Here is a 17,139-nt window from a genome sequence, read left to right as displayed (position 1 = left end):
CCTTCCCTCTAATCAGTCAAAATAGTTTCTAGCTGTAATATTAATGTATATTTTCATATAGTACCAATGACACAAGAAAAGTGATAATGAAATGTCTGGTTAAATAAGAAGGCATCTCCATAAAATGACCTATTTTGATCATTTTTCTGTTTATCTTGGTGTGTCACTGATGCTTAAACAGAACAAATGACAGAAATTGTATTCATAAGAAAGTGTTTCATGGTGGGGGGGAGTTCTGAATAAACAAAGTAGGCCTTCCAAAACAGCTATTCATTGCAACATTATCTCTAATAACAAAATACTAAAAAAATCAGAATGATTATATGAACTGTGGTACAACGAGTAAACTGCATGCTCTGCAGATATAAGAGAAAGAGGGAAATTTCTACAAGCTTCTATGAAGTGCTCTCCCAAATATATTAAGTGAAAAAAGCAACAGCAAAATATGAGCAACAAAAATGTATATGTATTTGTGTAAGAAAAGAAAGAAAACACACAGCTACACATGTATTGGCCTATATTGTCAAACAATAGAAGAACAAATATAAAACATTTACGATGGGAACGTAAAACTCAGTGATAAGAATACTCATCTAGCATGAAAGAGGTTCTGGGTTCAATCCTCAGGACCAACACACAAACACCCAATACACTAAATTATCTACAAGGGAAAGAAGTAAAGAGAGGAGATGACAGAAGGAAAGAGACATGGATAATGTCTAGACCTCCTTGTACCTCATTTTTTATTTTTAACTTTGGAACCACAAATGTATATATAGTTTAAAATTAAAATTAAATCGAAAAGAAAAAAGCAACACACAGTTCTTAAATTGAAATAATAACTTTCTATGTGCTGGTGCAAAAAAGTCTCTGGATACTCACCTAGGGCTAAGGCTACAAGAAACAAAGGAAAACCTTAAAACTATAAATAGCAGAAATATATTTTCATCCTTTAGATAGGTTACATTCAAATTAATAAGCTCCTTTTCCATTCAGCTTGAAGGGCTGTGAAAATACGTATGTTGTGGCTTCTTTGTCCTCCTTTAATTTTGTTAAATGCCAATACACCAAGGGTATACTTCCTCTTATTTTTTTTTTTTTTTTTTTTTTTACTTTTTCAAAGGACTTTTGTAGACAGTAAGAGAAAATAATATCCTTTTAAATTTTTCATGTTGACAGGACACTTTAACATTCACTGACAATTCTCTCCCCTTAGAAATTCTCTTGTATTTACTTAGGGATGAAATCAGTATTTCACTCATCCTTTCCATCTCTACGTGTTATTTGAAACTGAACCATCAAACCTGTTATTCTACTAAAGTTTCTCTATGTAGAATGCATTTTGCCTTGTTAAGGAAGGGTAATATGTTTCTCCTTATCAAAATAAGCTGCAACCTAAACTATACTAACCAAAGACAATAACTGGATTTAGCAGATGTTGTAAATCAAGAGTACACACACTAGATAACAGATGATAGAATAGATAACAAATGTTTGAACAAGCCACATTTGACTTTCTACCTTAGAAAGATTAGATAGACATGTTAATTAGGACTAATAGGAAAAAGGAGTACCTGAGTGGGAGAAAAAGACAATAGACAAGAAGCAGAGATAAATCTTGAAATCTGAGACCACTGCAGGAAATACCTGTGTATAACGAGGATTCTTTCAATTCCATCAATGTGTCTTTCCAATTACTGTACCAAGGAACACTAGCTTTAATTGACCGATCTGATGAAGAAAATACGGCACTGTTAAGCTAGGCTTATGAGGTAAATAATAGCTATTTCTTAAATGGAATGGATGAAAAGTATGCTGACTTACATTAATGATAAAAATTAGAAGCATACTATTAGACATATATTTAATACCTTATTAAGACAAATAAAATCTCAAATTTAATAATCTCCAAAGAATATTATTGTTATGATGGAATTTAACTCTAATTACTCAGCCAAATGTAGTGGCACATGCCTGTGATCCCAGTATTTGGGAGCCTGAAACAGGAGGATCACAGGTTCAAGGTCAGACTCAGCAACTTCATGAATCTCTTGGCAACTCAGTGGGACCCTGTCTCAAAATAAAAAATATGAAGGGTTGGGGGAATAGCTTGGAGAGAGACCACCCTAGTTTCAATCCCCAGTACCCCTCACCCCCCCAAAATAATTATTGATTCCCAGTTTTCAAAACAATAAAGTTGAGGGGCTAGGTAGTTAGCCAAGTGGTTCAGCACATATTTTTATTAATTTGTGTGTGTGTGTGTGTGTGTGTGTGTGTGGTACTGGGGGTGGAACCCAGGGACTTTTCTACCTCTGGGCTATACCCCCAGACCTATTTTTTATACTTTATTTGGAAACTGGGTCTCACTAAGTTGCTGAGAGCCTCACTAAGTATCTGAGGCTGGCTTCGAACCTGTATGATCCTCCTGTCTCAGCCTCCCAAGCGCTGGGATTACAAGCGTGCGCCACCACGCCCGGCTACAGCACATATTTTTAGTATGCACAGAGCCCTATGTTCACTCTCCAGCGCAAAAATAAATAAGTAAAGTTGAAAGGAAGTTCCTTAAACTATCAGGGAAGCAACTCAAGAAATAATTTTCTTCTGGTGTTATTTATCCTAACCACTTGGGATTCTTTTTAAAATTTGCTGAAAAAGTTGAGCTGAAATGGTGCCTCCACCTGCTTTTAAAGGCAAAACACACTCAATCTTTCTTTGTGCAAAGAAGTTGTCAAGACCCTGAAAATTCAAGTAATATCATTAGCCAGGCATGGTGGCAACACACTTGTAATCTCAGTACTTGAGAAGCCAGGACAGGAGGATTACAAATTCAGGGTCAGCCTCAGCTATTTAGGCCCAGGCAATTTAGTGAGTGAGACTCTGTTTCAAAATAAAGAATAAAACAACAGGCATTCTACCTCTGAGCTATACCCTCAACATTACTGTTTCAGAAGGACTCACTAAGAAGCTGAGGCTGGTTTCAAACCTGTGATCCTCCAGTCTCAGCTTCCCAACTATGATTACAAGCATGTGCAACCACACCCTGCTCTACTAAAGCACTTTAATAGAATGTGTTTGTGTGTGTGTGGTACTAGGGATGGAATCCAGGGGGCATTCTACCTCCGAGCTATACCCCCAACCCTATTTTATTCTTTATTTTGAAACAGGGTCTCACTAAGTTGCAGAGGGCCTCACAAGTTGCTGACACTAGCCATGAACCTATGATCCTTCTGTCCCAGCCTCCCAAACACAGGAGTTACAAGCATGTGCCACCATGTGGCCAGCTCCATAATAGAGTATTTAAAAATAAATGCCAGGTGTGGCAGTGCATGCCTCTAACTCAGTACTTGAGAGGCTGAGACAGAAGGATTACAGGTTCAAGGACAGCTACAGAAAGGTAGTAAGACTTCCAGCAACCTAGTGAGACTCGGTTTCAAAACAAAAACTCGGGCCGGGCGTGGTGGCGCACGCTTGTAATCCCCGCGTTTGGGAGGCAGAGACAGGAGGATCGCGCAGGTTCGAAGCCAGCCACGCGCGCTAGCTTAGGAGACCCTGTTTCCAAATATAAAATGTAAAAAGAGGTCTGGGAGTATAGCCCGGAGGTAGAAGGGCTTCCAGGAACCCCAGTACCACCACCAAAAAAAAAAAAAAAAAAACTCGGCTGGGCATGGTGGCGCACACTTGTAATCCCCGCGCTTGGGAGGCAGAGACAGGATCACACTGGTTCGAAGCCAGCCTTGCTGGCTTAAGAGACCCTGTTTCAAAATTTAAAAAAACATAAAAATAGGTCTGGTAGTATAACCTGGAGGTTAGAAGGGTTTCCAGGAATCCCAGTACCACACACACACACACACACAAAAAAAAAAAAACTCAGCTGGGCATGGTGGCACACACGTGTAAATCCAGTACTTGTGAAGCTCAGACAGGAGGATCTGGGTTTCTGGACAGCCTCAACTACTTAGTGAGGCCCTTAGCAACTTAGTAAGACCCTGTTTCAAAATAAAGAATAAAAGATCAAGCTGGGAGTATAGCTTGGAGATAGAATGCCTTTGGGCTCAATCCCCAGCACCACCAAAAAAAGAAAAAGAAACCACTCAAAAGGGCTGAGTGTGGCTTGGAGACAGAACTTCCTTGTATAAGAAAAATAAATAAGTAAGTGAAATAAAGCCCCTAGGACAGAGATAGCCAGATAAATTTAGATTTCTTCTCTGGAGAAAATAAATCACCCCAGGCCAGGCACAGTGGTGCATGCTTGTAAAGAAAGAACAGAGGATCACAGTTTGCGGACAGCCTCAGCTACTTAGTGAGGTCCTCTGCAACTCAGTGAGACCCTGTTTCAAAATAAAGAGAATAAAAATTAGGGCTGAGGGTGTAACTCGAAGGTAGAATGCCCCTGATTTCCATCCCCATTACCACAAAATAAATAAACAAACAAACAAACAGACTATAAAGCAAGGCTAGGGGTGTAGCTCCAAGACAGAATGCCCCGGGGTTACATCCACAGTACCACAAAATAAACAAACAAACAAACAAACAGACTAAAAAATAGGATTGGGGGTGTAGCTCAGAGGTACAATGTCCCTTGGTCCCATCCCTGGTACTGCCAAAAAAAAAAAATGAACTGTAAGTAATAAAAACCCAGTAAGTCTCAACCCTACTCACAACCTCATCATCCAATAAAGAAGCCTCCTAACAGGTGTGTTTTTTCTTATGCTACAATTTGAAATAGAAAAAAATGCCAACAATGTTTAACCAGACATTTGAGGGAAGTTTCCAACATGAAAAAGAAGCCAACACCATCAGGAAAATAATATGAACAAGAGAAAAGACACAGGGCAGAAGGACATTTCAAAAAAGAAGACCAATAACTATTAATAGGTACACAGTTAAGATACAACATAAAACAAGAACAGCATGGCACAAAAAAGGAAAATTAAAAAAATAGAAAATACTTTATAGAGCCTGGCGTGATGGCACGCACTTGAAATCCTAGCATTCGGGAGGCTGAAACAGGAGGATTGTGGTTCACAGACAACCTCAGCTACTTAGTGAGGCCCTCTGCAACTTAGTGAGACCCTGTTTCAAAATAAATAAAATAAAGAATAAAAAATAGGGCAGGGGGTGTAGCCCAGAGGTTGAATGCCCCTGGGTTCCATCCCCAGACCTTAAAAAAAAAAAAAAAACTTAATAATAATAGCAAACATTGACATTTCAACAGAAGAGTTAGAAAATAAAGTCAGATATTTCCCAGATAAGGAAAAAGGATCAAGTCAAGAAGTTCTAAATCCTACTAACAGTTCCAGAAAGAACAGGGAAAACAAGTAGCAGAAAAGTAATAAAGAATCTAAGACAATTCCTTAGCACTAAAGCTAAATTGCTCCCTTTTCCCACAGATCTCCACTGTCCCCAAACACTGGGAATCCAAACAGGGTTTTTTTGTTGTTGTTGTTTTTGCACTATTGGGGGTGGAACCCAGTGGCATTCTACCTCTGAGCTACACCCCCAGCCCTAGTTTTTATTCCTTATTTTAAAACAGGGTTTCACCAAGTTGTAAAGGGCCTCACTAAGTAGTAGCTGAGGCTGTCCATGATCCTCCTTTCTCAGCCTCCCAAATGCTGGAATTACAAGCGTGCGCCACCACACCATGCTTCAACCGGGGTTTCAAGTATACTAAGTTTATGCTCTACCACTAAACTACAATCCCAGCCCAAAAATTTTTTTTGTTGTTGTTGTTTGTTTCTTGCTGCAATACTGGGGATTAAACAACTAGGGAGGTCTGCAAGATGGGTACATGCTCTACTGAACTATACATCCTATCCCTATTTTTATTTTATTTTGAAACAGAGTATCACTAAATTGCCAGTCTGGCCTCAAATTTCCAATCCTCCTCAAATTCCCAAATAGCTGGGATACAAGCATGCACCACTGCACAGCCTAAAAGTTTTTTTTAAATAACATCACAGATAAACATGGACTGTGACCCATTAGAGAACCACAAACCATTACAACATCCGAAAATTTCTATCGCCCAAAAACTAATTTCACCTCCTTGGGTGAGGTGAAAATGCATGAAATAGAAAAAGGCTTCTGGAAGAAGACACTAATAAATGGATGGGGTTTGGGGGGACTGGAGACTGAACCCAGGGGCATTCTACCTCAGAGCTACACCCCCAGTACCTTTTATTTTTAAACTGAAACAGGATCTCTCTAGGTTGATGAGAGATTCACTACGTGTTGAGGCTGTCCTTGAACCTGCAATGGTCCTTCTCAGCCTCCTGAGGACTGGGATTATAGGCATACACCATGACACTCAGCTTATAAATGAATTATTTGATAATTGTACTGAAAATCCTACTGAGAGAATTTGAAATACTACAAAGTTTGAAAGAATACAAAAAATTCTGAGCCATATTTTTTTGGGGGGCAGGTACTAGGGACATAGAACACAGAGGCATTCTACCTCTGAGCTATACACCCCAGACCGATTTTTTCTTATTTTTGAAACAGGGTCTCATTGGGTTGCAAATAGCCTCATTAAGTAGCTGAGGCTCTCCACAAACCACAATCCTCTTGTCTCATGTCTCAGACTCCCAAAAGCTGGGGTTAAAAGTGTGCACCAGTATACCTGGCTAGCAAAATGTTTTAAAAAAGACAATTACTAAGCCGGGCGTGGTGGCGCACCCTTGTAATCCCAGCATTTGGGAGGCTGAGCCAAGAGGATAGCGGTTCGAGGACAGCCTCAGTTACTTAGTGAGGCCCTCTGCAACTCAGTGAGACCCTGTTTCAAAATAAAGAATAAAAAATTGGGCAGGGGGTGTAGCTCAGAGATCAAATGCCTCTGGGTTCCATCCCGAGACCCGCAAAAAAAAAAAAAAAAAAGACAATTACTAGCCAGGAGAGGTGGCAAATGTCTGTAATCCTGATACTTGGGAGGCTAGGACAGAAGGATCACAATTTCAAAGCCAGTGTCAGCAATTTGGTGCCAGGCTCAACAATTTAGCAACACTCTCAATAACCTAGTGAGACCCTGTTTCTAAATATGAAATAAAATCAGAACCGGAGTTGGTAGCACATTTCTTGTAATCCCAGAATTTGGGAGGCTGAAACAGGAGGATCATGGTTCAAGGACAGACTCAGCTACTATTTAGGCCTTTTCCAACTCAATGAAACCCTGTTTCAAAAAATAGTAAAAAATAGGGCTAAGGATGTAGCTTGAAGGTAGAATGCCACAGGGTTCCCAGTGCTGTGAAAGGAAGGAAGGAAAGAAGGAAGGAAAGGGAGTGAAGGAGGAAAAATCAGGAGGCTAGGGTGTCACTCAGAGATAAAATGCCTCTGGGTTCAATTCATAGTATAAAAAAAAAAGGCAAAGCCGGCATAATCCCAGCGCTTGGGAGGCTGAGACAGGAGGATCACATAGGTTCGAAGCCAGCCTCAGCTATTTAGTGAGGCTCTCAGCAACTTAGTGAGACCCTGTTTCCGAATAAAGTATAAAATAGGTCTGGGAGTATAGCCTAGAGGTAGAAAAGCCCCTGGGTTCCACACCCAGTACCGAGAGAAAAAAAAAGGCAATTACTAACTCCTGAATAAACCAAATACATTTTAAGGAAGCCCAGTAACTGAATCTATAGTAATGTAAACATTATTTAGTCATAATTCTGGAAACAGTGAATATTAACCAGAAATTATAAAAACATTTGAGAGATAGAGAAAAAAGGAAAAGAAGTGATTAAACTAAGTCCGCATTAATCCCACAAAATAAACAGTATAGAAGCAAGGCGTGGTAGTACACACCTGTAATCCCAGTACTTGGGAAGCTGAGACAGGAGGGTCACAGGTTCAAGGCCAGCCTTAGCAAATAGTGAGACTCTCAGCAACCTAGCCATACCCTGTTTCAGAAATAAAAAATAAATAGGGGCTTGGGTATAGCTTAGAGGTAGAAAGCCCCAGAGTTCAATTCCACACAAAAAGCCAATACCCGAAACATTGTGGGAAATCTAAAACAGGGCTGGGGTATGTGGCTCAGAGGCAGGATGCCCTTGAGTTCAAAGTTTAATCTCCAGTACTATACACACACACACACACACACACACACACACACACACACACACACACGAATGTATTATGATTAATGTTTACCTCTCCTACTACAGTATAAACTTACAAAGCATGTCTTATTTCTCTCTATAGCGCAATACTAAGCATATAGCAGCAAATCAATAAATATTTGTTACATATATAATAAAAATTTAACAAAAACAAAATAGAATCACAGGATTAAAGATCTGAGAGAGACTTGTAACAATCTAGCCAAACTATTGTCTTTGGTGTCAGAAATAAAGTCTCAGAAACAAAGGTGACTTACTCAAGTTATCCAATTAGCTATGGGTATGTAGTATAAAAACACTCCTATATGTGTTTCATGGCCTTCCATACAATAACACTGATAAAAGGTAAAGTTTCAAAGTACACTAATTTTTCAGGTAACTATCCAAATTTTTGAATCATGATACAAACTGATTAAAGTATATATCCTAAAATTCAGATTCTTTTGATTGCCAAAGAGAGTCATAATATTATATTATACATTAAAAATAATCAGGCTGACCAAGCAAGGTAGCGCATAGCTGTAATCGAGTACTTGGTAGGTTGAGACAGGAGGACTGCAGGGTCAAAAAAGCCTCTGCAACCTAGTGAGACCCTTTTCAAAACAAAACATAAAAAGGGCTGGGGGTGTAATTCAGAGGCAGAATGACCCTGGGTTCGATCTCCAGTAGAAAAAAATTTTGAAAATAAAAATTAAAAGGGTGGGGTTATTTATAGTTTGAAGGTAGAATGCCCCGGATTCCATCTCCAGAACTACAAATAAGAAAAAAAAGTCAGGCTGCCCTGATATGGTGGTACACACCTGTAATCCCAGTACTTGGGAGGCTAAGACAGGAGGATAGCCAGTTCAAGATAAAACTCAGCAATTTAGCAAGACTCTTAGCAACCTAGTCAGATTCCAGTTCAAAATAAAAATTTCTTAAGGGCTGGGGATGAAGTTCAGAGGCAGAATGTCCCTGGGTTCAATTCCCAGTATAACACACACACACAAAAAAAACAATGTTCAGGCTTGGGGTGCAGCTCAGTGGTAGAGTATGTACTTAGCAGGTACAGGAACCCTGGATTCAATCCCCAGAACAAAAAAAAATAAAGTTACCAAGTTAACCTACCTTTAAGAATTAAAATTAAAGGAAAAAAAATAGCTGAGACTTTTTTTTTCAGTACTGGGAATGGAACCCAGGAGCATTCTACCTCTGAGCTATACATACAACCCTATTTTTTATTCTTTATTTTTGAAACAGGGTCTCACTGAGTTGCAAAGAGCCTCACTAAGTCGCTGAGGCTAACTGCGAACCTCAATCCTCCTGTCTCAGCCTCCCGAATGCTGGAATTATAAGCATGTACCACCATGCCTGGCTGCTATGAGACATTTAAATAAATAATTCTACAAAAACTTATATCCATACAAGTACAACCAACTAACTTTGTAAACCAAAACATGGCTCTTAAGTTCTCTGCATATGTTCAGAAAAACCTTTAAATATGCAATTAGGAGTTATTAAAAGCATTAGATTATAAATTATACTGGTCTAAAAATATTCTTTTATAAGGTTACTAAAAGGTCCTAATTAGGTGATGCACTTTTTTTTATCTTTTGAGGTACTGCGGATGGGACTCAGGGGCGTTCTACTTCTAATCGACACTGATTTGCAAAGGGCCGCACTAAGTAGCTGAGGCTGTTCTCGAGCCTTGATCCTCCTGCTTCAGCCTCCCAAATGCTGGGATTACAAGCATGCGCCACAGGTCCGGCTAGGTAATGTATTTTTAATCTTTTCCTTCTAAAAATCTATTCCATGTCTTCTCAATAAGCTAAAACTTTTTAATACTGGAAAAGAATCACATCAAATACTATTAACTGATCGTATATATAGTATTTTGCTTATTTAAAATTAAGAAACATTCATAAAATATTACATATTTATACATATTTTATAAACATTTCCAACACTTAACATACATCAAAATTAAAAATAATGAACTTAAATGCTTTTTCCTTAGTTACAATATTCCTATGTCACAAAAATGTTATCTACTATTAGTTTTTTCACTAGACAAGTATTTACTCTATGTTCTAGGTATTATTTTAGGTGCCAGAATAAAATAAAGACCCAAAGTTCTTAGGATTATTTTTCAATAATGTTTTGTATTCCCAAACACTAGCACTCTAAGCCGTTAAGTATTTACTGAATATTCTCCAAGTCACAAAAGAAATTTTCATTTAAAAAACAGTAATAAACCTTGTTACATACCACTGATGTTAAGGTCATAATCTCCTGCTGTAATCACATTAGCTACTAATCCTTCTGCAGGCTGACTCCCCAAAACAACATCACTTAACAGCTTCCGAATTGCTCCAGGCTGAGGTGGTTGGGTGATAATGTTGCTCACTGCTATCTTCAAATTTTTAATTATGTGAAGTTGATTATTAGGATCTCTCATATGAACTTTAAAAGAGAAAGAGAAAGAGAACTTGAAATTAATTCTATACAATGCATAATAAACCAGAATTGGGGTAATGGCTGTGAAACAAAGTCTGCTCAAATCAGAAACCAGGAATTCCAAGTGGAACATTCCTCCAGGAGTACAACTAGTTTACATCCCCATTTATACTAAAAAGGCTTGATAGTCCATACGATTCCTTCTCTCACCCAATGCTACGGCTCCCAGTTTCCCTACTGCAGGTCGTTTCCTTTCTCCTACATTTAGTGTGGCTACATCAATCACTCTCCATCCAAATCTCTAATTCTTTCCTCATATTAAGGCCAGATCCGGCAGAGTATGGTCTTTGGCATCAATACTGAAGACAGGAAAGGGTCACTAAGTGCTGCAGATGGGCTTCTTATTCTTTCCCATCTTCTGCCTGTATTCTTAATCTCTATTTCACTGTAATAAAAAGCAATGCACAATGGTGTTGTTGATAGTGGAAAAGGCTGGGCTTGTGTTGGGACAGGAGATATGTGAGACTCTACTTTCTACTCAATTGTGCTATGTACCTAAAACTGGTCTAAAAAACAAAGTTTCGCCAGGTGTGGTGGCGTACGCTTGTAATCCCCACGTTTGGGAGGTGGAGACAGGAGGATCGCGCTGGCTTAAGAGACCCTGTTTCCAAATATAAAAAAGTATAAAATAGGTCTGGGAGTGTAGCCCGGAGATAGAAGGGCTTCCAGGAACCCCAGTATCACCAAAAAAAAAAAAAGGTTTCATTATAAGAAGACAAATTAATGTTCAGATACCTTCTCCTACCCCATTGTCTCCTATCTCTACCCTGCCAGAGTCCTTGCTTCAGTCTGAGGTATATAACTAGTGGTTCCAAGGTACAGGATAGGGAATAGGTCCTGATATAACTGTAGCGACACAAGTGCCCAAAGTCCACAGTAGAAAATGTAATCATTTTTTCATATAATCACACAAGATGATTAGCTTCCAAAGTAATATCAGAAGCAGTCCAGCCGGGCGTGGTGGTGTATGCTTGTAATACCAGTGCTTGGGAGGCTGAGACAGAAGGATCACACAGGTTCAAAGCCAGCCTCAGCTACTTAGTGAGGCTCTCAGCAACTTAGTGAGACCCTGTTTTCAAATAAAATAGAAAATAGGTCTGGGAGTATAGCCCGGAGATAGAAAGCCTCTGGGTTCCACCCCCAGTACCACCAAAAAAAAAAAAAAAAAAAAGAAGCAGTCCATTATAATGATTAAGGATTCAGCTTTTAGAGTCACACCTTAATCTGAATCCCAACCCACTACTTACCAATTAGGTTATCCTGCACATTTTTAATTTTGCTGTGTTTCAATTTCCTCATCTGTTACATATGATTAATACTTACTTCAAAGGCTTACTTTAGGGATTTAGGTCAGGAAGTAACACTGAGTACAGCACTTGATAAGTGATGAAGGCAGTGTAAACAGCCACAGGTAAGCCATCATCTGTTCCGAACGCATCACGGGGGCCATTATACAAAAAAGGCAACTAGGAAGAGCCGGAGTATCTACACGCTGAAAAAACTGACAACTTTTTTCTCAATGGAAAATACTTTACCAAACAAACTAACAAGTGTTTGTTTGTTTGTTTGTTTGTTTGTTTGTGATACTGAGGCATTCTACCAGCCGAGCTACACTCCAGCCCTATTATTATTATTATTATTATTAATTATTATTATTATTATTATTTTGCAAGATTAGGGATGGAACCCAGGGACATTCTACCTCCAAGCTACACTCCCAGCCCTATTTTTTATTCTTTATTTTTGAAATAGGGTCTCACTGAGTTGCAAAGGGCCTCACTAAGTAGCTGAGGCTTTCCGCGAACTGCAATCCTCCTGTCTCAGACTCCCAAATGCGGGATTACAAGGGTGCACCAACACGCCCGGCTTACTCTTTATTTTTTGAACACAGTCTCACTAAATTGCAGAGAGCCTCACTAGTAGCTAAGCTTGGCCACAAACCTGCAATCCTCCCATCTCAGTCTCTCAAGCACTGGGATTACAAGCATGCGCCTCTCTCTCCCTCTCTCTCTCTTTTTTTTTAATGCGGTACTGGGGATGGAACCCAGGGGCATTCTGCCTCTGGGGCTATACTCCCAGACCTATTTTATATTTTATTTGGAAACAGGGTCTCACTAAGTTGCTGAGAGCCTAAGTAGCTGAGGCTGGGTTCGAACCGGTGCAATCCTCACGTCTCTGACTCCCAAGTACTGGGATTACAAGCGTGCAGCACCATGCCTGGCACCAAACAAGCTTTTTAAAGACTTGTGTAGCCGGGTGTGGTGGCACATGCTTGTAATCCCAGCATTTGGGAGGCTGAGACAGGAGGATCACACAGGTTCAAAGCCAGCCTCAGCTACTTAGTTAAGCTCTTTACAACTCAGTGTGACCCTGTTTCAAAGTAAAGAATAAAGACTAGGCCCGAGGTTGGAGGTTGGAGGTAAAATGTCCCTGGGTTCCATCCCCAGTACCAAAAACAAGGGGCTAGGGGTAAAACATTCCTAGATTCGATCTCCAGTATAAAACACACACACACACACACCAAACTCCTTAAGTAGTATTTCTGACAGCACTATCATTATTGCAACTTTCCATATAGACATATTAATAATCTGGGTATCATGGTACACACTTGTAATCCCAGTACTTGGAAAGCTGAGACAAAAGAGGCTCGCAGGTTCACAGCCAGCCCTCTTCCACTCAGACCCTTTTTCAAAACAAAAAATAAAAATAGGGCTGGGAGTGTAGCCCGGAGGTACAATACCCCTGGGTTCAACCCCTAATGCCACAAGAATGAATAAATAAATACAAGCATGTACCACCATATCCAGCCTCACAGCTGATTTCTAAAATTTTTAATCAGAAAACAAAAGACTCACACAGGTATAGTGACATACGACTACAATTCCAGTACTTAGGAGTCTTGACACAGAAGGATCACAGGTTCAAGACCTGCCTCAGCAACTTATTGTGGCCCTCAGCAACTTTCATGGAGGCACAGACCTGCAATCCCAGTAGTTAGGAGGCTGAGACAGGAGGATTACAGGATCACAGACAGCCTCAGCAACATAGCGAGATCCCAACAATCTAGAAAGATCCTGTTTCCAAGCAAAAAATAAAAGTGAGTGGGACTGTTGCTCAGAAATAGAACACTTCTGGGTTCAATCCACAGAACCCCCCAAAAAAGAAAACATAACTCTAAAATTGTAAAATACGATTTATGTCATGAATATGTACATGTGTATTATAAATATACACAAAGAAAGTATGCATGCAAAGCCCATTCATAGCGGTTGCCAATGATTACAGAATGACAAAATGACAAGGAAAGGGCTTCCACCCATATCTGTAATGTTTGCTTCCTTTTCAAAGAAAAAGGAAAGATTAAAAACATGGAAAACCAGGCATGGTGGAGCATGCCTGTAATACCAGTGTTAGGAGAATGAGACAGGAGGACTGCAGGTTCGAGGCCAGCTTCAGCAATTTTTTTTTTTTTTTTTTTTTTTTTTTTGTGGTGGTGGTGGTGGTACTGGGGATTGAACTCAGGGACATTCTACCTCTGAGCTATACCTCCAGCACTTAATTTTTAAACAGAGTCTTGCTAGGTTGGTGGAAAAAAATCACTATATTGCAGAGGCTAGCTAGCTTCAAAACTGCAATCCTCCTGTTTCAGCCACCCAAGTACTGGGATTACAGGCAAGTACTAGGAACCATACCCACCTAAAGTGAATTCTTTTTTTTTTTTTTTTTGGTGGTACTGGGCTCCTGGAAGCCCTTCTACCTCCAGGCTACACTCCCAGACCTATTTTTACATTTTTATTTGGAAACAGGGTCTCCTAAGCCAGCGCGCGCGGCTGGCTTCCAACCTGCGCGATCCTCCTGTCTCTGCCTCCCAAGCGCGGGGATTACAAGCGTGCGCCACCATGCCCGGTGTAAAGTGAATTCTTAAATTGTATTGTCTGAGGTGGTATTTTCATTCCTTACTGCTAAAAGAAAAGCTATCTTTGAGGAACCACCATACTTGAGATAAAAATGTGACCTGTTTCGTATGGTAAAGAATCTCAAAATTAGCCAGAGATGGTGGCACACACAAATAATCCCAGTATTTGGGAGGCTGAAACAGGAGGATTGCAAGTTCAAGATCAGCTTCAGCAAGTCAGCAAGACTCTCAGAAAGCTAGCAAGACCCTGTTTAAAAAAATAAAAAAGAAGCCGGGCGTGGTGGGGCACACTTGTAATCCCAGCATTTCGGAGGCTGAGACAGGAGGATCCCGGTTTGCAGACAGCCAGACAGCGTCAGATATTTAGTGAGGCCCTTTGCAACTCAGTGAGACCCTGTTTCAAAATATAGAAGAAAAAATAGGGCTGGGGTGTAGCTCAGAGGTAGAATGCCCCTGGGTTCCGTCCCCAGTACAACAAATAAATAAACAAACAAACAAACAAGGAGCCTGGTGCACACTTGTAATCACAGTACTTGGGAGGCTGAGATAGGAGGATTAAGGTTCACAGCCAGCCTCAGCTACTTGATGAGAATCTGTTTCAAAATAAAGAATAAAAAGTAGGGCTGGAGGTGTAGCTTGGAGGTAAACTTCCCCTGGGTTCAATCCACAAAATAATAGATAAATAAAAATTAAAAATAAATAAAAAAGGGCTGGGAATATAGCTTGGAGGTAGAATGTCTACATTCAATCCCCAAGAACACAAAAAAAATTTTAAAGTTAAGCTGAAAGCTGGGTGTGATGGTGCATGCTTGTAATCCCAGTACTTAGGAGGCTGAGACAAGAGGATCACAGGTTCGAGGCCAGACTCAGCACTTGTGAGGCCCTCTGCAACTTAGTGAGACTCTGTTTCAAAATTAAGAATAAGCCAGGCGTGGTGGCGCATGCTTGTAATCCCCGCTCTTGGTAGGCGGACACAGGAGGATCATGCAGGTTTGAAACCAGCTGCGCTGGCTTAGGAGACCCTGTTTCCAAAAAATAAAATAGGTCTGGGAGTGTAGCCCAGATGTAGAAGGTCTTCCAGGAACCCCAGTACCACCAAAAAAAAAAAAAAAAGAAAAGAAAGAAAGAATAAAACAGGGCTGGGGTGTAGCGTGTAGCTCAAAGTAGAATGCCCCTGGGTTCAATACCCAGTACCACACCCACACACCCCCACACACACACATTAAGGTAGGCATTGTGGCATATGCCTATAATTCAGCACTTGGGAGTCAGAGACAGGAGGATTGCAGGTTCAAAAACAGCCTCAGCAAGTAATAAGACTCACATCAATCCAGGAAGACTCAGTTTCAAAATAAAAATAAAACAGGGTCAGGAGTATATATTGGAGGTGAAATGCCCCTGGTTCAATCCTCAATCCAAAAGTTTATTTTTACCAGCAAAAACCTAACCCAATGAAAAATTAAATGCTTTTCAATGAATTTTTAATGTTATCACCATAGTCCATATTTTAATCACATTAAAATTTTGTTTGTGGTACTAGATATCAAAACCAGGACCTTCTACTTCCAAGCTACACCCCAGCCCTTTATTCATTTATTTAATTTTAATTTTGAAACAGGGTCTCCCTAGGTTATGAGTCTTGCTAAGTTACTGAGGCTGTCCTAGAACCTGTGTTCTTCCTGTCTCAGCCTCCCAAGTACTGGGATTACAGGTATATACCACCACACCTAAATGACTGAGACCATTTCAACAAAAATTAGGTTGTGGATATAGTTGGGTTCAATCCTATATCACACGCAAAAACAATTATACTAACTCCTATCTATCCTTAGAAATCACGACTTACTATCTCCCCAAATTTTATAGCTTTGCCTCACATTTACTAGATATGAAATCCAAAAATTCTCTTCCCAGACTTCCAAAATCTTCCTTTGCCTATGCATCCCACTCTACCATTCTGTGCCTCAGTAGAGATAGTTTATGTGGCACACACCTGTAATCCCAGTATTTGGGAGGCTGAGATAGGAGGATCACAGATTTGAGGTCAACCTCAGCAAGTAGTGAGACTCTCAGCAACCTCGCAAGACCCTCTTTCCAAACAAAAAGTAAAACAGGGCCGGGATGCAGCCCAGAGGTAGACTGCCTCTGGGTTCAAAAAAAAAAAAAAAGGAGTTTACAGAGTTTACTTACTGCTCAACCACTTAGTCCAGTCATAATTTATGCCTTTTGCCCTTAACATTCTAATCTCCTACCCCCTCTACAGGGAATGGCTGCCCTTTTGCACTCCACCACCTCCACTATCCCTCTCTACTTGCCAACGACATGCAACCTATTGCACTCCTTCCCTGTTCCCCGGTCTGCAGAGGGCAGAAGTGCACCGTGCTGAGCTCCCGTCACTGCACTGTGCAGCAGACAAGGCACCGACCACATGAAGCTTACTGAGTTCTTGAAATGGGTCTACTCTAAACTGAGACGTAAGTATAAAACACACAAACTTCAGAGGCTTAGGAATTAAAATGTAAAGGAGGATTGTGGTTCAAGGACAGCCTCAGCTACTTAGTGAGGCCTTCCACAACTTAGTAAGAGCCTGTTTCAGACATAAAGAATAAAAAATAGGCCTGG

At 40.2% G+C, this 17,139-nt stretch overlaps 1 protein-coding gene across 2 annotated transcripts in view; it reads right to left on the bottom strand.

Annotated features, from left to right (window-relative positions):
* The window catches only part of TRAPPC8 (trafficking protein particle complex subunit 8), a gene marked incomplete at both ends in the record, with an annotated part of 107,634 nt that overhangs the window by 86,971 nt on the left and 3,524 nt on the right, over positions 1-17,139 (bottom strand). For both annotated transcript variants that reach the window (XM_080714382.1, XM_080714383.1), the window contains one exon: positions 10,350-10,544. In XM_080714382.1, coding sequence (XP_080570508.1) covers positions 10,350-10,544 — 195 coding nt within the window. The remainder of the gene's footprint in view (positions 1-10,349; positions 10,545-17,139) is intronic.

The sequence above is a fragment of the Muscardinus avellanarius genome (genome assembly GCF_963383645.1).
Source record: "Muscardinus avellanarius genome assembly, chromosome: 17".
Classification (NCBI taxonomy): Eukaryota; Metazoa; Chordata; class Mammalia; order Rodentia; family Gliridae; genus Muscardinus; species Muscardinus avellanarius.
This window is presented reverse-complemented; position numbering and strand designations above follow the sequence as displayed.